Below are 23,533 nucleotides of genomic sequence, written 5' to 3' on the forward strand. Positions count from 1 at the left end.
AATGACAATTCAGAATTGAAATCTAAAAAAAATTGTACATCTGACAATAACAGTACAAATGTCAACTGTCCTCTGTTTTCAAATTCATTTTTTAATACAAAAGAATCATCAACAACATTCCCAATCAATAATGAGCCGACAGCCACTATAAGTAAAAATATTGATATAACTAGTGATATATACAGTGTAGACATAGGTAATTTTTTAAGGACATTTGATAGCTTATTAACTGATCATGTAAAGGCCAAAATTATCAATATGGATAACATACCTTCAAATGATTTTATTTATCCATTTACTTTGAATATCAGAAACGGTAAAAGTATTAAGAGATCATTGAGAAAAAACCATTTTGAACAATACAAATGGCTGACATATTCTAACTTAAAATCTGGTTTATTCTGCAAATATTGTGTTTTATTTATTGTCAAAGGTGGTAAGTATAACAAAATAACTTTAAAAAAATGTATTACTAAATTTTCAAATCTAACTGGGAAAGATGGAGACTTAGAGGTGCACAACAATAATAAGTATCATATAAATGCCATACAAATTGCTAATGATTTTTTGAAAACTCTTATTAATCCAAAAAAAGATGTGATTAATTTAATAAACAATGAAAGATTATGTCAAGTTCTTGAAAATCGAAAAAGACTAATACCAATAATACAATCCATCTTATTCCTTGGTCGCCAAAATATACCATTTAGAGGGCATCGTGAAGAAGGTAATATTTTAGATGATAGTGTTTCCTCTGTTAACATGGGCAATTTTCGTGAACTTCTAAAATATAGAATACTTGGTGGTGATTCTACTTTAGAAAATCATTTAACAACTACTCATTCAAAAGCAACATATATTAGCCCTGTAGTCCAAAATGAATTGATAGATTGTTGTAAACAAATAATAACCCAACAAATTTTACATGAAGTAAAAGAATCAAAATATTACAGTATTTTATTTGACGAAACTACTGATATGAGTCATGTTTCTCAAATGAGTCTTATTTTGAGATACATTAAGAAAGGTGTAATTCAAGAAAATTTTATTGCATTTATTGATTGTCACAGATATATGTATGGTAAAAATAAAACAGTTGATTCTAATGAACATAACATCCAAGATACTACTTATAATACTGTCATAGAACCAAAATTAACTGGTGAAATTTTGGGCAATACTGTTCTTAAGATATTGAAACATTTTTCTTTAGACCCTCAATACTGTGTTGGAGTAGGTACAGATGGATGTTCTGTAATGGTATCTTCTATCAGGGGAGCTATTAAAATAATACAATCAGTTGCTAAAAATGCTATACGTTGTTCTTGTGCTAATCATGCATTAAATTTAGCCATTTCCAAATCATCAACAGTTCAAAGTATAAGAAATAGTGTTGGTCTTGTAAAAGAAATTGTTTCATTTTTTAATATGTCTGCAAAAAGAAACTTTGTTCTAAAATCAGTTTTAAATGGAAAACCTCACTTAAAAAGTCTATGTGAAACGAAATGGACGGACCGCCATGACAGCATAGCAATTTTTAAATCTTCAATGTCTGACATAATAGAAGCCCTGACTAATATATCAGAATGGAATGAATTAGATTCATCATCTAAAGCTAAAACTCTTTTAACAGCTATGTGTACATGTGAATTTATAATTTCAATTAATGCCTTATCTAACATATTATGTGTAACAGCTCCTATAAGCAGAATACTTCAAGGCATTGATAATGATATATTAGCTGCATTTGAATGTATTCAAAATGTAGTAACTATTTTGGAAAATATGCCTACAAATTGTGATACAGTATTTAAGCAAATATTTGAAGAGAGCTGTTTATTAATGAAAGACTTTGAAATTGAAGTAAAAACTCCAAGGTTATCTAAACGTCAAACTCAACGTTCTAATCACCCATCTGAAACTACAGAAGATTTTTATAGGGTGTCTCTATTTATACCATTGGTGGAAAATGTGTTAAAAGATTTAAAGTCACGGTTTTTAAGTAAACAAAACCAGACAGTAACAATTTTGAGTCAACTTATACCAAAATTTATTGTAGATGTAAATGATGAAAAGATTGACTCAATAGTATCAATAATGAAAAATGGTTATAGATTTGATGATGACTTATTAGAACTATTGGAAGAATCACAATTAAAATCAGAAATACAACTATTGAAAGAAAAGTGGAAATCAATAAAAAATGAAGGTAATAATAATTTACTATGAAATAATTATATTATGAAATTATAAGCTTTAATTGTGTTTCAGGTGGAGATGTAATAAAATATGCATTAACAGCTATTGACCAATGTAATGGTATACTGTACCCAAATATTAAAACAATTTTGTATATAATTGCATGCTTGCCTACTACTGTTGCCTCTGCTGAGCGTAGTTTTTCGACACTAAGAAGGTTTGATCCTTATTTCATTAAATTTAAACTAATGATACACAAAATTTACATTTATTGTAATATTGTATTATACTAATGAGTTTAATCACTTTTATTAGCTTTACCACATATCACTGATAATTTTTAAGTATAATTTGAATTAATTATTCATAGTAAATTTCTTATCTGCTATAACTAGCTAATTTTACACTATGTCCAAATAGTCATTTGCTTATTGCTTATTTGCTTATGCATGATAATTTTATTATTTTGTTATGCTTTGCTTTTTCAACTTAGGTTAAAAACTTGGTTGAGGTCAAACATGGGGCAAGATCGCTTAGTTGGATTGGCTTTACTAAATATACACAGGAACAGAGACATACAAATAGATGAAGTTATTGATATGTTTGCTGCCACAAAAAAAAAAAAATATTGACTTAATAATATAATTATTTTTTTTACTAATTGAACTACTTTAATATTGACTATTTATTATTTTATATTATTATATTATTTTTTAGGATTATAACTGTATACAAGTTAGAACCGTGTCTAACAACGAATAAAGTACCAATTACATTCAAATTTCCTGATATTGTAACAGTGAGAGATTTTTGAATTTTGCCCCCCCCCTGAAAAATTATCCCAAATACGCCACTGTTCAGAATACACATCACCAGTGGCGGCTCGTGCCTAGGTGTGCAGGTGTGCGCACACCACATACATTAATATAGATATAATAGTAAAAATGTATAATAATAATGTATACTAATTTATTAATTTTAATACAATATCTGTTAAACTTTAGGTATTTATTAAATAAAAAAATTAAATTTTAAAAACAAAAAAGGCAATTTATTATTATTATACTCCTAAAATGTAATTGAGTTATGTAACAAATACACATAAATTGGTGTGCAGCTCAGTCTGAACACCGCCCGTCCGTATAAAATACGTTTAGTTATCGAGTGGGGGAATCAGCAATTATATGTGACTTTGGTGTGCAGTTCATACTGCACACTCGTCAAGCGGTCGCACAAATAAAAATTAAAAATGCTAATAAATATTTTACTAATTACATTTATATTTTGAACTGATTATTTTTTTTGTTTAATCAACTTTTGAAATAATTGCACACCACCTACTTTGAACACCACGAGCCGCCACAGTACATCACCTGTCATGGTGATCACAAAAAAAGAATGGAGAACATAGATTAGTACGTAGTAGACTACCGCCAACTGAATAATAAAACAATAAAAACAAATTTTCCCGTAGCAAATTTTGATGATTATATGGAAGATTTAGCGGGGACTATGATGTACTGCTCTCTGAGTTTGGCTTCAGGTTATCTTCAAGTACTACTTACAGAGAAAGCTAAACTAAAGAGTGCTTTCATTACACAAATGCAAACAGGTCAGTTTGAAAGGATGATGATGCTTGTTCTTACTAATGCTCCATACATATTTTCAAAACTGATGGTAAATCTACTGGGAAAACTGCCAAATAAAATAGCAAAATGCCAAAATGATATCTGGATGAAATCCTTATTCTAGCAAACGATTTTCCTGGGATGCTAGAACGATTGGAATTGATTTACAAGGCACTTCAAGAAGCAAAACTAACACTCAAGTTACGAAAATGCAAATTTGCATGTGATACCGTACCATTCCAAGGTTTTATATTGATTCTAGAAGGTCTCAACCCGGGTAGTGAAAAATCACAGGCAATATGCAGTTTTCCACAACCAAAGAATAAGCATGAGGTACGGCGGTTCTTAGGTCTTACGGGTTTCTTTAGGAGGTTTGTGCCCGCTTACGCAGTTAAGATACAATCTATTAGCGACCTACTAAAGAAAAATTTAGACTTCACTTGGAGCCAAAATCAGAAGGTATTCTTCAAATTATTAAGATCAATTTTTACTAATAATCCTGTTTTACAACTGTAAAACCAAGCAGCTGGTTCATTTTTCCCGCGCGCGTTAAATATAGCTAATAACATCTTCTCTTCTTTATATTCATTAGATTTTTTTTCATCTACTCGTGATAGTTTTAAATACTATGCTATATTATTTTTAAGAGATAGTGAAATATAAGCTAATTTTATGTAAACTTCATGTACCTATATATTTTTTATCAATTCATTTATTGTAATAATTTTTTTTTATTTTTTTTGTTTTTTTTAATGTTCATACACAATAATATATTATTATAAAGGACCTAGGTCTGTTAAGTTGTTTATAAATAAATAATCTTTGTAATTGTAATACGTGATAGTTATCTAGAAAGTTAATCACTTTTTAGAAAGAACATTTTTTTGTCATTTTTGACGTAACAAAAAGAATTATTCAGGTTTTATCACACAATCTATCATTCAAATATTTAGGAAAAATACTTAATGGGGCTGTTTTAAGCACGTATTTTGTAATTGATAACCACAGCATGTTGCAGCGACACCATCACAACGCATTACAATACACTTGGCAACAACACATCGCGTTACGCAACTATCGACGTTGCCGGTTACGTTATAGTATAACTGGCTGCTGTCATTGAACACGGTGCCGCTTGGGGGCAGCACCTAACAGGACTACATTTATTCATAACAATTTCGAAATATCTTTACGCAGTCTGGTTAGAACATGTTTAATTTTGGTTTAAGAGCAAAAATACTTATTTTAAACTTAAAATATGACAGTATATCGGAGTGCAGGATGGTGCATTATTTATTTATTTCGAATAACCTGTGATTTTTTAAATATGAAATGTTCTATAACCTAATGAAATAGGTACCTAGTTGCGCAATCGACAAATGAATCGAGGTTTATAGGCTTTTAAGAGTAAGAGACAGTGAACTGTACATTTGATGTACTATTAAATAGATAGAGAGAGTTAAATATGACATACTTCTCTACCGATTAAATCTGACTTTGACGACAAAATCATAAAAGATTTTTAAATGCATCAGTTCCATAACAGTATAACAAAGTATAAAAATTTGATTAAGTAGATTTTTTAATATATTTGAATCATACTATAATATCAATTATGTCTGATTAATTATATATGACTTATATTAATTAATTAATTAATTATATAATATAATTCATCAGTTAGTTTTTAAAATATCTTTAATAACTTATTTTGTAAGCTAATAATATTATAAAATATAAATAATTATGTGGAAAATATTAACATACGCGTTACGTGTGATGTGTAACTTGGCCTATTAATTTATGTTTAATATTATCTAGTGTTCATCATCTATACTAATATTATAAAGCTGAAGAGTTTGTTTGTTTGAACGCACTAATCTCAGGAACTACTGGTTCGAATTTAAAAATTATTTTTGTGTTGGATAGTCCATTTTTCGAGGAAGGCTTTAAGCTATATAACATTACGCTGTGACCAATAGGAGCGAAACATCAGTAAAAAATGAAACAAAAAAGAATTATTAACCGCTTATTAGACATATATTTAGTATCCTAGCAACCGCTTAGAAGAAATAACAAATATTATTAAACAATTAAAAAATACATATATCTATAGCTTTTACCCACTTAGAAGTCGGATTTTGAATTCATCTATCTAAATAGATTTTTTTGCGTTTGAAAGAAATGCAAAAGAAAAAATGAGTAATGAGAATCAGGATATGACATTAGCATATAGTGATGATATATACAATGACGCACTTATCATAATTGAAGATAAGATTCATGAGATTTGTGATAAATCATTAACTGATTTTGGGCTTCCTGCATCAAAAAGGAATAATTCACATAATAATTTGGATCCGTTAGAAGTAGCGTTCCGAAAACCGTATGATGTAAATTAATTAAACGAGTATATTACTGAAAATGAACCAAAATTAGTTAATGATCAGAGGACGGCTTACAATCGTGTTAAGCTCAGTGTTCGTTTTAAACGAAGGGTAACGTCGAGTAATTCATTATATAAAATAAAACATAATATTATAGTTGGCACTTTTAATGGGCAATGAAGTGCACGGGATCAGCTAGTTATTTAATTTATTTTACTTAATTTATATGTTGTATCATTTATTATTATTAGTTTTTAAGATTTTTAAATATTCTATTTCCTGATAATTGATATTAACTTCATAAATGTTGTACGTATGTTGTATATCTTTTGATTTAAATTATATGATTAATTTGTCAAGTGTTTATTATAATAATCGTTTTAATTTACATTAGGCAATTATGAATATGCTAACATTTTTTTTTCTTTTCGAGCTGTTGACGATTCTTCTCGATTTTTGTAGGTATAAATAAGCTATAACTAAAGAAATTTCATACCAAATAATGTTCTCAGCCTACATCCCAATATCCTATACAATCTCTATTAACTCATCTCGATTATTAGCTTTTCATAATCAACATTTTGTTTATAGACAAATAAAAAATTATTATTTGCATACGTTGTGTAGTCGATAATATTAATACCAACGTGTTTTCTTATTTAAAATGGTACACCGAAACCGCCGCATCACTGCACCATATTACAGCGAAATCTCGCTACATACGGCAACACTGCATGCATGACTATGCTATTTTAAACTATACGTAACGTATAGAAACTCAACTCATGCTGACAACAACGTACACCAATGCACCTCTGCAACAACGAATGACGTGGCACAATTATTATCGACGCTGCCAGTTGCACTGCAATGTGTGTAGTTCCGCCGTTGTTGAAATTCACGGTGCCGCTTGAGAGCAGCACCTGACGGGACTACATTTATATTTTTTTCCCGTCAAAATGTGTAAATGTGATTCGAGTAAGACTCATTTACATTTGATTTTAGAGCAAAAATACATATTTTAAACTTCAAATGTCTTGCACAACAAAATATTGTAGGCGAGTTATATTCATACTACGTATGCCTGTTTTTACGACTAAAGATCACCGACGGGTGTGGGATCCTTTAGATTATATTTACTATCTTTCATATGAAGTATCGGAATTAATTTTAAAGATGATACTAAATGTTTCCTAAAAGTAATATTTTTATTCTTTATTGAGTTAAACGTTTTAATTTATCAAAATATTTAAGTATTTTAAACTTAAAAAAAACTTAAATTTTAGTAGTTAAGGATTTCTTATTATTTGTTATATTATTAAAACTAATATGTCTTCCTCGTGAATCATGATACATGTTTATTTTTATAATATTTGTTATAACATCATTCATTATCATTTCACATTAATTGATTTATTAATTGATTTATTCATTCATTAATTGTTTATAATTCACATTAAAACGCTATCTTCTTTAGGGGTTTCAATTTCTTATAAAAATTATTATTTTAACAACTATTATTACCACTATTCAAAATAAATTTGAATTTTTTTATAAATATTATTTACCAAAGGTTATGTTAATAAAAAAAAAACAACGTAAAATTGCCTAACAATTAATAACAATAATAGTAATATAAAATATTATGGTTGGAGGAAAAAGTCGTTTACTGCTAGTGCTATATGACGTCAAAACATATTAACCATAATAATATACTGATAACGGGATGAAAATTGTTTGTAAAATTTCTGAATATCTATGTCATAAATGCTAAAAATGTATTATAATTATTAATTGTTTTATATCAATCAACAGACATTTTTTTAAGCATATAAGCTAACTAATGTTTAACAAAGCGATATGATTCAGAGGGAAAAATATTATTTTAATACTTGTGCTGCCACCTACCTTATAATATATTGTACTTATAGTTGTATATAATTTAGAACTATTGATATTATTTTTATTACGGCTATTTAAGTATTTATATTTTTGCCGAAATTACGACGTTTACGATATCTATAATTAGTATTTGGCCATAATGAAGTTCGACTGTTCGAACTTCGAAGAACGTAGATACGTAAATAAATAATAGGTAAACATTAACAACAATCTAACTAATATTATTTAACAAAGCGATATGATTCGGTGTAAAGAAACGTTATTTTATGATATGTGCTGCCATCTAGCTTATAATATATGCATTTATCTGTAATCTTATATTATAAAACGGGACGTCGTTCGCCCGTTTCCCGTCGGCGCTAGCTGTAATTTGAGTGTTTTCCAATCAGAAAATTAAATTTTTCCCAAGCCCCGCCCGGCCGCTTATCACGACGGCGTCGGACAACTGTACGATTATTACTATTATTATTATTTATATTATTACTTTTCTACGGTTTTTTTCCCGTAGTATACGTTATTATTATTATATATTCCGTATTCGCGTAGTATACGTTATTATTATTCTGTCGTGTGATCACGACAAGCGATTGTGTATGAGACATATATAAGTCGTTTAATACATAATATAAATATAATACGCATAAAAGGGATATCGATTACAAATATATTCAAAAGAAAATCAACGAGAATGTCTGTGCGTGTAATGAAATACGAATTAACGAGTAAAACGACGTACAACGCGAATTCGGTGACGGTTCGGAAACGGTTTAAGTGCTCGAGATTTGTCGTGGGTCCTCAACTCAAACTGTAGTCGATAGGATTAGGCGTTAGGTTAGGATAGGAATTATACAGGTAAACGAGATCAAATCCCGCTCCGGCGAAAATCCCGGCGGCGCTTTGATTAGCACTGCGAATCATTTTTTGCATTTTTTTTTTATTTTTATACGATTTTGCTGGCAACGTCGGTCTATTTTTTTTATTACTCAACTAATAAAAAGCAGTATTTCAATACATATGTACTAATTTTCTTTTTGAATCGAACATATAATATATTGCAAGTGTTAAATATATATGTTTTGGTATCAGCTTTGTTATTATGTTTTTTGTAATAGTACTTATTCACTACCACTGAGTATGTTGTATTATATTATTTATTTTTTAAAAAATTTAATTATATTTCTATATTTATTATATTGTAAAAAAGATTGGTACCTACCTGATGAAACACAATATGTGTATGTATGGAATACCTAGAAAATATTTTAAGAGACTGTGCTATAATGTATTTATTAAAGTCATATAGATCGGGTATGCACACTAATATTTAATTACAACCTGATGTAATAAATGTATTGTGGATTATTTCACTTATAATAACTCATAATACTCACACTGTACGCGATCCGACGCAGTCTGATTGCCTACCTGAGGGGTTTGGTAACACTTAAAGTATATTCAATTTTTAGAAAATAAAAAATTCAGATTTCATAATTTGCGCCCACATAGTCTGCAATTCGACGCAGTAAATAGGACGTAGATGGGACGTTATAACACTTCGTTCGACTTAAACTTTTTCTCCTACTATACGACATCAGACTTTCGACGTCAGGAGGTATAACAATCCGCCGTAGGCGTATTGCCCAGCACAGGTATCGATTTGCATCGAATGAGGACTGATAGCTAGACACTCGATTACCATTTTTCGTACTTCTTTATTTTTTATACATTCAAAAAAGAGCCGGGCAAGCCTCGAGACAAACTATATATGTGACCGATTTCTAAACACCCGACTACCATTTCCAACCGAATTTTCCTTGAAACGATTTTCACTCGACCCCCTCGAAGGCGGCTTCCACAAACCGAGAATCGAGGCATTATAATAATAATTTAAAAATAATATTATTATCGACGCCACGAACGTCTTATTAATTTCCGACAACAACCGCCTTATCATCATTCATCCCGATAAGACTCGCAGTACTACCAATCAGCGGTAGGTATTTCTTTTTTGAAAACTTTCCACTTTCAAGCTCTTTCATCCGTCCTAGGGTATTCACTTACAGCGAGTTTCGCTCAAAGCGAGTTTCACTCAAAGCGAGACACACCCGAAGCTAGTTTTGAATTAATAATTCGATACAAATTCATTCTAACACATCTTTTACCTAATCCAGTAAGTACTCCAAAGAGGATTTATTTTATTACTTACTCAAGTTAAATACAACGTTTGTATACTGTTTGTATCCATGCATGTATTCTCGTAGGATATACGCGTATACATAAATCTGGTGATTTCAACCGTATGTCCGTGAAATGACATGAATGAATTTTTGTTACGGCTACATAAATATTTATATTTTCACCAAAATAACGACGTTTACGATATCCATTATAGGAATTTGGTCATGATAATAGCATTCAGCTAAGAACTTCGAAGAACATAGATACAAAACAGCGATAAACTGAAAATCAATACACATTACACATGCATACAATATATACCTATTCATAATCAGCCGTCGCGCCCGTTCAATGTATAAATTATAATTGTGTTGTACGATTTAGTTACTAATTACGAGTTTATAAACAAATATTATTTTAATCTAAGATTACCTGTTCGATCCTTTTGTCCAAAACTGATTACCGCTGGTCTTGGACAGGGGTATGATAAGTGACCGCGCTCGGTTACCAGCGAAGTTGGCACCACTGACGTGTACGTCGCCCTGGTTCGGGCAACGACGCATACGCCGCCGCCAACGGTCGTTGTCGTTGTTTACGATTCACGTGCTCTCATGTTAACGGCCATTTTTGTCGTACGAAGTGTATTCTCACTTGCAATATTCGTTATTATTGCTATTGCTGTAAAAGCTTATTATAATCTGATCCGATTTACTGTATGATCCATACATCGAGCTCCGATCGAATTCGTAATAATTACGTCGCGCTCTGTTCCGTTCGCCGTTGCGTACATTCACGTGCTCACGTGTTAACGGACATCTTGTTGCCAATAGGTGTGCTCGCACCACAAGATTGCTCCGTTGATATTTCTCTATCAGCATATTATAAATCTATTCGATTTAACTATACGATCGCATCGAGCTCCCGATCGAAAACGTCATTTAACATGCGAGTGTCGATACGACGTTGATTCGCGTGCGCGACGTTCCGGTGCTCCCCGATCCACGTGTTCCTGAAGTCTTCAGTTCCGAGATATAGCAGCTCCGCCTTCAATCAAAGATCAACCGCAGTTCAGCATAGCCCCAGGCAGTTCCGCCCATCATTGAGTGTTCCCTCAGAGCGGTGTTCCCCGCCCACGCTACACGCTCGTAGTCGCGTACAGTTAATATTTATGTGTAAAATATATACCTCGTATTATTTATATCTTTGGTTATAATCATTTTTACAAACAAGTGTTACCTATTACTCCCAAGGCTCCGGAGGACCGTGTGCCCGACGATAACCTTGTTAAAAGGCTCGTTGGTACAAACATTACCTATAATCTAATAATATGAATCAAACTTGAACCAATATTTTAAGTTATTTTTCTTTTTAATTTACAGTGTTTAATGTTTATCCTTTTTAATTTACACATAATAAAATGTAGTTACTTAAAATGTAATCTAAGTAAATGATTTTGTATTGTGAATGTTATTTATTTTATTATTCCATAAGCGCAAATTGAAGGGGGCTTGGGAGGGGGCTAAATCCCCTCAAAATAAATCATTGCCCTCCCCAAAATGATTTGTTTATATCCCCTTCCACCTTTATAAAGCTCAGAGATCATACAAACAGTACATACATGCAAATTATAAAATTATAATAGCCCCCAAATTTAAGACTCAAATTGCACCAATATGGTAATAAACTGTAAAACCCGTGTATGGATTAAACATTTTTTTAAACCATTTTTATTTAGGAATGGATAAAACTCGATAAAAATTTAGTTACCATTCATTCTAAAAGAATAAAATACTATTTATCGTATAAATATGTCGTAGGTACTTCTATTTGTATTGTTTATTATGTGTTTACCGATCAGATAAATGTGCACAAAACAAAAAAACTAAAAACTTTCAAATTACTTATAAACCACTTACAGACTAACCATAATCAGAATATTAAAGTAGAATTAATCAAATTTAATACTATGGAAGGTAAATTAAAAAAAATTAAAAAAAAAAAAAGAGCTAGGTACTTTTAGTAAATGTTTTAATTTAACTTAAGATAAATACTTCATATACTTCGTCACACTTATCAGTTTTAAAATAATTATTTATAACATATTATGTATGAGTTAAATTAACAGAAAACAGAAGTCAATACTTTATAATACTTGTATAGTTTGATAAATTATACACAACTGTTGTTATTGATAGATATGGAAATGGATATCCAGTTTCTTCTTGCTTTTCAATTAACACGTTAACAATTTTATTAGTAAAATCAATCCTTATATTTTTATGTCTGATGACAAGCTAGCATATTATAATACTTGGAGTAGAGTAATGAAGCCAGTTTAAAAGCAGTTATTATGAACATGGAATGTTTTAAGAAACGGGTTTAAAAATGTATGTAAAATGCGTACCAGTGTAAAAAATTGTGTGTATAAATAAAACCATAAAAACATTATTGCGCGATACAGAGGCAGAACAAGGAGGACTTTATGTTGAAATATCTCAAGTAACATCACAATTCATAAATGATACAAATACAGTTGAATTTGGTAAATATTTTGTGAAAAATTATTCAACAAAAATTGAAAAATGGGCTTATTTCAACAGAAATCCTTGTGGAATAAACACTAATATGTACTTAGAGGCACTACACAAAAATATAAAACATTCGTACCTCGACGGAAAACAGTAAGCGAATAAACTTGGATATTCATGTAATAATAATATTAGTCATTAGTACGAGATAAGAGTTTTGAAAAGATGATTGAAATGTCTAAACAAAAAAGATCTTCAAAGTTAGTAAAAATTATTGCAAGTCACAATAAGACTACTAATATATTATCAAATACAATTGCAAATGTTTAGGATATTAATCGCCTCTCCTAGTCTCATCCGTACTTCCTATTGTTTGTTTTATTTGTATAATTAGTTTTATTTGTATTTGTATATTTTTGTAAACGGTATCAACCTATCGGCAACTCAAAGTGCACAGCACCGAACACCGACGTTCGGATGAGATACCTTACGTGCACTTCATGCAATGTTGTCGTGATCGTCGCTCGAGTCGTTGTACGTCGGCTATAACACTTTTTTGTTTTTGTTGTGTATGATTTATACAACACAATACCGTACCATTTTTTGTGCCGTCTTGTGCTACCATCGTTGTCAACCGTTTGACACCGCCAACTACCCGATTACAACACCATACATACCATTCACCCTTTGCCATCTACCAATCACGATCATCATTCGACTATCACCATCTTCGCGTATCGTTATTTTGTTATTATTATTTTATATATCTATACCTATATTATCTACCGTATTTATATTATTAGTAGTCATTTTAATATTATTTTATAAGATAGAATTAGTCCCTCTGTCGGCCGGCATACTTTTGTGCCCACTTATACATATATACCTACTGATTTATAACCAGTCTATTGGTTTTATTATTTTGTTTTATATTTAATTATTAATCAATATTATTCCATCATTGCGGTAATTTACCAACAAACATCATTTGTTTTATTTTATTTTTATTTTTTATTGCCTTTTTTTTCCAATTATTTCATACAGTCCACTTTCATCCCAAACAACAAATTTTGATTACTTTTGGATGGTTATATCTGAAAAATATACGACTATTACATGTTGTTTATTATAGATGACAAAATAAGTATCAGCTATTTCAGTACAACTCATATTGAGATTTTTAATAAAGTACCATATTCGTACAAAACGTTACTATAACGCACACACAACCACATGAAAGAAAGGAACATGGTTAAGTACAATTTTTTTAGCTTAGGTGTGTACAAGATTACATAATGATAACACTTATATCTTAACAGTAAAATGATACCAGTTAACAACACTCCCACTTAATCTTGTAACTATTAACATTTATAAATTTCTAGTATACATATAATAATAAAATAATAATAAACATATAAAACAATATAACTAATATAACATAATTACATAAATCATAATATAATAAAACTAATCTCACTAATCTTAGTATTCATTGACACCAATAGGTTTCTTCAGTCTCATAAATGTTGAAGCTGGCAGTGGTTTAGTAAGAATATCGCCTAGCTGATTTTCTAATCGAATATACTCCAGTTTTATTTCATTGTTGGCAATGGATTCATTAATGAAATTGTACTGGGTATCTAGATGTTTAAATTATTGGTGTTTTTTTTGGCTTTTCAGCAATTTTGATGCAGGATTGATTGTCTTCATATAAAACAATTTGTTTATCTATTCCTATAACACTAATTTCAACAAGTAAACCTTTGAGCCACATAGCTTCTTGTATAGCCGATGCCAATGAGAAAATAGATATTCAGCCTCTGTTGAAGAAAGTGCTACTGTTGATTGCTTTCTTGTTGACCAGCAAACTTTAGATCCGTATATTTTAAATAAGTATCCAGAGGTAGATTTTCTATCGTGGATGTCATTAGCGAAATCTGCATCAACAAATCCCCTTAATGGGCTTACTTCCTTACCTTTTGTATATATAAGACCATCATCAGTAGTACCCTTCACATAGCATAGTACTCTTTTTAGTTAATTATACAAGCTGTCTGTTGGTTGAGACTGATATCGACTAAATAAATTAACTGCAACGCTTAAATCTGGTCTTGTTTGAATCATTACATACATAAGACTCCAATTAATTCGCGATAAGGTTTATTGGTTGTCTCTCCATTTTCTGTATTAAATTTTGTGTCTATAGGTGTCGATATCGGCTTGCAGTCTTCCATTGAAAATTTCTTCAATAACTTTTGCAAATAATGAGTTTGACTAATTTTCATAGTTTCTTTAGTACGTTCTATTTTAATACCTAAAAACGATTTTGCTTCATCTTGATCGGTTAATTAAAATTCTTCTTTCGGCGTTCTTCTAAAGTCATCCATCCATTGACTTCATAGAGCTGCTCACTAGTAAAACATCATCCACATACAAAAGTAAAAATAAACATACATTACTGTTAATTTTTATATATAAGCATTGATTAGATATCTTAACAGTAAAATGATAACAGTTAACAACATTACATAGGTACAAAGTAGAGAAAACAGTTGCAATTTGTCATAATTGTTTAGGTACTACACTGTAATATATTTTGCCAAATTTGTATGCATACATAAAAATGCACTTTTAAGGACCATGTTATGTGCTAGAGACAATAAATATATTGACAATTAATAAATATCATATAATATATCAATAACTCCTCTAATTTTATTTGAAAATCATTTAGTGATAGAGAATTAATTAAATAATTTTGAATTTAAGGAAGACTCAGAAAAAAAGTCTTCAAATAAGAAGCAAGATTGAAATGATGATGGGTATGTATAATAAATCTTTTTTTATAGTTTTAAACCGAAGGGGCCGTGGGAACAGCTTTCGAATTCCTTCCACGACGTCACCATAATTTATTTGACATCAAAATATAATAAATACAAGTTTTTTCAGACAAAACAAGACTTACCCTCTTACAGTTACAGTTATTATTATTTATCACCTGCTATCTTAGGTCTTCGCGGGTCGACTGAAGTCCGTCGCTATGGTGCTCTGGAAGTCGTTCGTCGTGCGATACCGTAATCGCCATCCTTCCCAATGTATAATAAATCTAACTTACCGAAAGATGACGAAAATGGCGTTAAGAAATATATATTGTCATAAAATATTAACTTAACTCATTAAAAATGAAGAGAAATATTTTAAGAAAACTTAGATTAATAATAAAAGAAAACGAAAATGTATTCCTGAAAATATAAATAAAGTTCAGTAGAATAAAATATTATTAGAAAATCTTTAATAATAATATAAAAAAATATGTATTAATCGTAAATGAAAATAAATTTGATGTGTATTTGTGTGTAATGTACATTGTTTGTTTATTATAAACGAAATACGAAGGTCGGATATTGAATATGGAATTATTATTATTTATCACGACTCTCTTAGGTTTAGGAATCATTGATAAGAAACCATGCTGTCAAAATCTTAAGTCCTAACCTAACGCATGCGAGAGAATGCTTGGAACGTCCCGGCGCAGATCAAATCGTGATAAAATAAAGTAATATAATCACATGGAAGAAACGATAAAATGCAGTTGCTGATCTCAAAATTTAAAACTCTGATTTAAAAAAAACACTCTTATCAGTTGTTTTCTGAGAAACCCGTTGGGTATAGGGTGAGATAACATATTACATTTATTCTAACCACGAGTTACATAATTTGCTTATTTTTTATGTAAAAAAGTCGTCAAGAAGAGAAAACATTCTTAAAAGAGTATCTTTAAATTAAAATTATAATCTTGATTTAACGAAAGACCTTCGAAAATTGTCGAAATAATTGATCTCAAATTATTCTTATATCACAACAAATTTCAAAAGAAATTTAAATAATACCAAATTTATCTGAACGTGTAAGGTGTAACACATATCAAAAAAAGTAAACCATTCTCTGACAAAAATACAATAGCAGAATCTTCTATGTCAAACGACAAAAAAAAACCTGTACAAAAGCTACAATGATATACTAACCCCTCGCCAGTACCATTAATTGAAAAATCTTAACAGTTTTATTATTTCATTTGTGATTTTTCTAAATAACTTGGCAAGTTAAATCAAGTGATAAAGCCATTGAATTCAGATTTTTAAAAATTAAATAGCGTACCTGTAGACTGTAGTTATAAAATTATTTATAAGTAAACCAAAATATTTTAATTTATTGTGTATAGTATACAATGTATATCAAAAACACACTATAACATACTACACATACTACATGTTATCACAATTATATTATTAAGTCAAATTAAAAGTAAATTTTACAAATGGGCTATTAATTTACTTTTTAAAAATAGTTTGGTGAGCTTTATGGTGATGAATTTATATCACATAATGTTCATTCACTGTTATATACTTGTGATGATTTTATATGTTATGATAAGTACGGCAGTAGGGTTTATTAAATAATTGATCTTGTTTCCATTTGAAAACTTAAGAAAGAGGTTGAACCTATTGAACAGATTAAAAATGACTCAATAAAAATAAAATCATTTTGTATTAGTAAATGAATTAATGATTATTTTTAACTATTAATTATGATAGTATTTAACATTTATTACAAATATGTTACTAAAAAACATTTTTATTTGTAAATAATTTATTCCAGTAGTCACTTTAATTAAAACCTATGATTTTTAAAATTGCTTGTGTTAGTAATTTTTAATATCATTTAACATCTATCGATATTGATGATAAATGTTGGAAGAAATATATACTATTTAAAAGGTATTTACGATGATAGAAATATTAAGATTGCGTTTCCTTCTTTATACTAAAAATAAATAACACTACATTGTTATAAATTTAAAAAATCTATAAATGTATGTATGTCGATTGTAAAAAATTGTATATATTTATTTTAGATTTCATAAATTATGATAATATTTGTATAATTTATGACAACATTATTATTTAATTTAAATTAGCATTTTTATTGATCAATGTAAAGTACCTATTCTGTGGTTCATTTACCATTGAAGCGATTCCAATAGTTTGAGTCTATAACAATATCATGAATATACTTGGTCTAAAAGTTGTGCAAAGCCATTAAACTTAATTGAAAAAAGTTATACTAAATAAGAAAGAATTTAAGTAGTTCAAAGACAAACAGAAAATATTAAATAAAAAAAACTTGTTTGATGAATGATATTATATTCTTAAATAATAGTTACCTAACACTGTTCTTTTAATAAGGATCTTTTAACAAAACAATTCAAAAGCTATGAAAGCATAATTTACTTTAAATTTGTCAGAGTGATAACAAAGCTAATCAAAAATACAATACTAAAAATATTACTCGTTCTCTATCAGCGGCTTTAACTTCATCAGATAATTACTATCAAAACTTTTCTTAAGTTTTATAAATATTTAATTATTTTACATTATAAAATATTAACTAGTTTATGAATAAATAGGTTTTAATACTATATTATATATTCTATAAAAAAATTGTGAGAATTTATTATCCAAGTATACAAGTAAAAGTTCTATCAAAAATGAAAAAAAGGTCATATTGTATGACATCATATCATAACAAAATCAAATCTCAATTTAAAATAATACAACTAAATAATGAAACAAATACTTTAATACACAAAATTCCAATTAATTAAAAAATATTAAAATACTATAATTCATTATCAATTATATTTATTTTTAAATGTAGTTATTTTATGGCAAATGTTGGTAAAGTATTAATTTCTGTCTTAACCTTAGCAATATCATAAAACTCTAAGTTCAGGGAGGGACACTTTTCCCTGTGTACAAAATTTCCATTAATACTTACTATTTACTCTAAAAAACATAAATGAATCTTTTGGTAATGTTAATGTTTATATTTTTATGTGTGAGAAAGCAAACAACAAATCCCTAACAATTCCAAATGTTTTTAATTCCTCATTTTTTAAATAATTTATGTATTTCATTATTTATTATGATATAATTTTACCTAAATTTGGGTAAATAATTTCTATAATTAATATTTCTAAATGTGTGTTATAAATGTTATAATATAATTTATCTAGATATAACACAATTAAAAATGTTAAAATAAGGTTATATTTATTGTACCTATTCTTAATCATTAAGTTTTATAGATACCTATATGAATCATTAATTGTGGTTCTTACGCCAGAAAAAAAAATGAAAAATGGTTGGTCTCTATAATCATCCACGAAAAAATGAAAGGTAGATTGTGTATTAAAATAATTATTAACTAAATGACAATTTGTTATTTAAAATATATATTTAATATTAAATCTTAGTAACAATGCAAAAAAATACTTTAAAATAATTGTTTGATATTATTTATTAATTCCAGCTCTAACCTTTACCAGGATAAAAGTAGTTAATTTATATATATATATATATTTTATTTATTTATTTATTTATTTAATTTAATTTCATATACATATGAATACTGGGCCCCACTGAGATGACTCGTGTGGGGGCCCAGGAGTTCAAAAATATAATAATTACATACAAATTACAAGTATAAAGTTAAAACGAAAATATATAAAAAGAAATAAGCGTATGAAGATTTAAGGTGTATACAAATTGAGTTAGGTAACTTATAATAGAATTAACAATTGAAAATAAATACAGAAATATATTATTATAAATTTAATTCGTAAGGAGAATCCAATAGCCATTGTAGAATGTTCCTTTTAAATAAGTTTATTGGGAGGTTTGTTATATAAGATGGTATTTTATTGTATAGTTTGGTACCAATTGTTTCAAAATATCTGCTTGTAGTGGTTTTTTTTACTTTTTTTTATGTAATAATGATTTTTTGCGTATCTAATGTTGGCTCCATCGCATTGGTTGCAATAAGTTATGATTTTTTATGAAAATAGCTGTTATTTTTAAATATATTTTTTTATAGGAAGTACATTTAATTCAATATATAAGTTTTTTGTTGGATACATACGATCTTTATTGAGTAATAATCTTATAATTTGATTTTGACATATTGGTAGGTGACTTATAGTATTTTCGAAAGCACCACCCCAGCCTATTATTCCATATGAGATAATCGATTCAACCAACGCTAAATAAACCTGACGTATTTTTTGTAATTCTAGAACTTTATTTAAATTTCTTAATATATACATCATTTTTCTAAGTTTTCTTCTTAATTGTTCAATTTGGTTTTTCCATTTCATATTGCTATTTATTTCGATACCTAAATAGTTAACGTTATATTCAATATTTATTGAATCACAAAAGCAATTATTGTCTAGTGTGCAGGGGTCATTATGAATTTTTATTTTTGTTTTAGTAGGTAGTACATTTTCTATTAAGGCATGAGGGACAACAAATGTTTTTTCTAAATTAAGAAATAAATTATTTTCATTTTTTTATCAATTTTAAGTCGGTTTTTATTATATTAAATATCTCATCCCACGAGTCACCTATACATAGCACAACTGTATCATCTGCATAGCAAATTAGTTTACTTTTTAAGGGGAGTGTGTGAATATCATTTAGCTGTATATTGAAAAGTATGGGGGAGATGACTGTTCCTTGCGGTACACCACATTTTACAATATTTAGTGAACTGATAAAATCATTTATTTTGACACATTGTTTTCTATCACTTAAGTATGAACAAAATAGCTGTAGAGCTTTATTTCGTAATCCTAATTGTTCTATCTTGTGTAATAGTATGCTATGATCAATAGTATCGAATGCCTTAGCAAGGTCTAAATAGACCGTAGCACATTTTTTACTATCATCTAAGGATTTATAAATAAATTCAGTCACTTTAGCGATGGCTTGATCTGTGCCTTTACCTTTTTGGAAACCATATTGTGATTGATGTATAATATTGTTTGTATCTAGGAATGAAACAAGTCTATCTTTAGTAATTTTTTCAAATATTTTTGCAATATTTGAAATCATTGAGATTGGTCGATAGTTATTGAGTAAATTTGTTTCGCCTTTTTTGAAAATTGGTGTGACTATGGACGTTTTGAATAAATCTGGTACTGTTGCCTTTGAAAAACTTATATATATATATATATATATAGTAAAAGATGTTAAATTTATATTTACAATTTTTAACCAGAAATTAATGTTAATAGATAATAATTAATATTTTGCTAAGTTTATAACGTTAATTACTAAGGATATACGTAAATTCCAATCATGTTAATTGTATTTAAATGTTTGTATTTTTACACAATAATTAACTATGGTAATATTGGTATTTCGAATTGCATCATTTTCCAACTACTCGACAGGCGCATTTATTCGTTTTACACTCTGTCTTACCATCTAAAGGCTATTACATCCTGCTGCTTTTCAAAATGTCATCTCTTTTTATCTAGATAATTCAAATATAGTTTTAAGACCAACCAAAATTTCTTTGCTTATCTTGTATACTTTTATTTGAGAAATCCATTTTTGGTACCTTATTCAAATATAATTTTTTTTTATATAAAAAACAATTTATTATAGAAATTAACACATTTTAACAATTTAACAATACAAATATAAAGTTTATTAACCTCCTGTAAACAATAAGGCTTGTGTCGGTTAGGTTAGAGAGTTATAATAATTAATAATATATGTAGAAAAATTTAGATTGCATAATTTAATTCATATTCAGCAATTTAAACACTAAAATTAATTAAAAGAAAAACTTATAAATATATAAAACATTATTGGTAATAAATACAACAAAGATAAATGATCACATGAAAGGACATAAGGTAAGTTAGTTGCTATATAAAGTGAACAAGAATACTATATTTATTTACTATATTTCTGGCCTATATTTTTTTTTTAATAATATATTTTAATATCGTAGGCAATAGTTTCTTGTTTATTGGTAATATTTTTAATTAGTGGAAGTTTTTTTAAGATAAAAGAAATAGTTTGTTTCTTATATAGCTGATATACAGGTAGAACACCAAGTTCTAGGTAGTTTTTGTACATGATACAATTTTATTTATTTTATTTAGGCAGATACGAATGGCTTTATTCTGCTATGTGATTAATGGTCTTAGTATATTCTCAGTAGCTCCCCTCCCCCCATACTATTATTCCATATTGGCAAATAGATTGATATAAAAACATGTATAATATTCTCCATGATATCATTAGAGATAATTTTTTTATTATAAAGTTTGAATATGATTGTCCTTAACTGTGTTGTAATGTTTAGTATATGTTTATGCTATCTCATATTATAATCGAAAATCAGACCTAAATATCTTATTTTAGTGACTCTATTTATTTTGGAGTATGTTAAGTTATATGTATTATTATCATTATAACACACTATTAATTCTTTAAAAGTGAAGTTTGAGCAATTGTATACAGAGAGGCCATGCAAACTGTTTTTTGATAGTTTATAGTCTTTTTTATAGAGTTTAGTTTATGTATTATACGGTTTGTTTCCATAATTGATTTATGGACTAGATTCCTTGAATTATCAGAAAAAACTGAACATGTATCATCCACATATGTAGTTATAGATCAATCAATTTGCATGTTGCATGTACTATTTATGTACATTATGAATAAAACCGGACCAAGGACACTCCCTTGAGGTAACTACACCACAATTTGGAGTTGACTTATTTCAAAATCATGAATACATTTCATTTTATTTTACTTACAATTGGGTGTAGTACAGATTATAATTATTATTTATTACTCATTATTTATTATGTGTCATCCACATTACTAGCATGTCTTTGCTATCTCGGTTAGTTCTCTCTCTACACACCCTTGACAAGTTTAATAAGACGCTCTTTATTATTTATTGTTAAAACATCATACTTACATACCATTTGATAAATTTTTATACCTAATATTTTTTCTTGAAATTTTCATCACAAATTTTGAATGTTTTAATTGTTCAATACGAATATTGTACTCATAAATGGTTAGAAATTAGTAATTATCGCTACCTACGTTTTTTTTTTTTATTAATTTTAACTGATATAATATGTAGTTAAATTTGTTTTCCATATCAAGTTCATTCATATTTATTTTTTTCATATTTATCCTGTGGTATTACAAGTATACGACAATAATATAACGAACAATATCAATTCTATGGGTAGGTACCGTGAAAGGCTGATAAAAATATTATCTAAAATAATTACAATTGAGTCCTACATTCTTACAAGCCCATCTAAAGTTATTTGTAAACATAACTGTAGTGACTAGTGGTTGTAGTTAGACCATAGGTTAGGTATTTATTAAACACAGGACTAACCTATAGTAGATATTAGATACTTCCTATATTCCGTGGCTCTATCTACTGCGACTGTAATACTAACTCATAAGTCATAACATTTAGATAACATTTTAACAACATTTATTACATTTTCTGTCGTATGTAGAAATTATCGATAATCAAATCCAAAAATAATTAACCACGATAATTACTAGTTTGTTAGGTAACTATTGTTTTTTTTATTAGAAAATAACGTTAGTTTGATGTATAACATCATTTACTGTAACATATATATATATATAATTAATTACATTTTTGATTAATAGTAGGTATTTTGAAAAATAGTTTAGCATGCAAATATTTTTTTAAATTTCAACACCAGAAATTTGTAGTTCTATGTCTTACCATTAAATATAAATTGGTGATTATTTTATTTGATAATTTTTATTGTTTCGTTGTAAGA

The 23,533-nt window shown here is 28.4% G+C and overlaps 2 protein-coding genes and 1 long non-coding RNA gene across 3 annotated transcripts in view; 2 read left to right on the plus strand and 1 right to left on the minus strand.

The window, feature by feature from the left end:
• Nucleotides 1-258: 258 nt before the first annotated feature.
• LOC132924504 (uncharacterized) lies at nucleotides 259-1,391 on the plus strand. The gene is made up of 2 exons (XM_060988868.1): nucleotides 259-740; nucleotides 1,349-1,391. Exons 1-2 carry the CDS (start codon nucleotides 259-261, stop codon nucleotides 1,389-1,391), a joined length of 525 nt encoding a protein of 174 aa, XP_060844851.1.
• Nucleotides 1,392-1,428: 37 nt separating this feature from the next.
• Nucleotides 1,429-2,831, plus strand: LOC132925133 (52 kDa repressor of the inhibitor of the protein kinase-like). The gene is made up of 3 exons (XM_060989553.1): nucleotides 1,429-2,209; nucleotides 2,272-2,416; nucleotides 2,693-2,831. The coding sequence occupies exons 1-3, from the start codon at nucleotides 1,429-1,431 to the stop codon at nucleotides 2,829-2,831; spliced, it is 1,065 nt and encodes a 354-aa protein (XP_060845536.1).
• Nucleotides 2,832-13,976: 11,145 nt separating this feature from the next.
• LOC132924727 (uncharacterized) overlaps nucleotides 13,977-23,533 on the minus strand; it is a 30,353-nt gene continuing 20,796 nt past the window's right edge. The window contains exon 7 of the long non-coding RNA XR_009661379.1: nucleotides 13,977-15,236. This is a non-coding gene — a long non-coding RNA (uncharacterized LOC132924727). The remainder of the gene's footprint in view (nucleotides 15,237-23,533) is intronic.

The sequence above is a fragment of the Rhopalosiphum padi genome, chromosome 3, assembly GCF_020882245.1.
Source record: "Rhopalosiphum padi isolate XX-2018 chromosome 3, ASM2088224v1, whole genome shotgun sequence".
In the NCBI taxonomy this organism is placed as follows: Eukaryota; Metazoa; Arthropoda; class Insecta; order Hemiptera; family Aphididae; genus Rhopalosiphum; species Rhopalosiphum padi.

Coding starts and splice junctions, on each gene's coding strand:
- LOC132924504 (XM_060988868.1), top strand. CDS start 259: ATGGATAACATACCTTCAAATGATTTTATTTATCCATTTACTTTGAAT. Junction 741..1,348: donor GAAGAAGGTAATATTTTAGA/TGATAGTGTTTC, acceptor ATGCATTAAATT/TAGCCATTTCCAAATCATCA.
- LOC132925133 (XM_060989553.1), top strand. CDS start 1,429: ATGTCTGCAAAAAGAAACTTTGTTCTAAAATCAGTTTTAAATGGAAAA. Junction 2,210..2,271: donor GAAATCAATAAAAAATGAAG/GTAATAATAATT, acceptor ATTGTGTTTCAG/GTGGAGATGTAATAAAATAT. Junction 2,417..2,692: donor AGTTTTTCGACACTAAGAAG/GTTTGATCCTTA, acceptor TTTTCAACTTAG/GTTAAAAACTTGGTTGAGGT.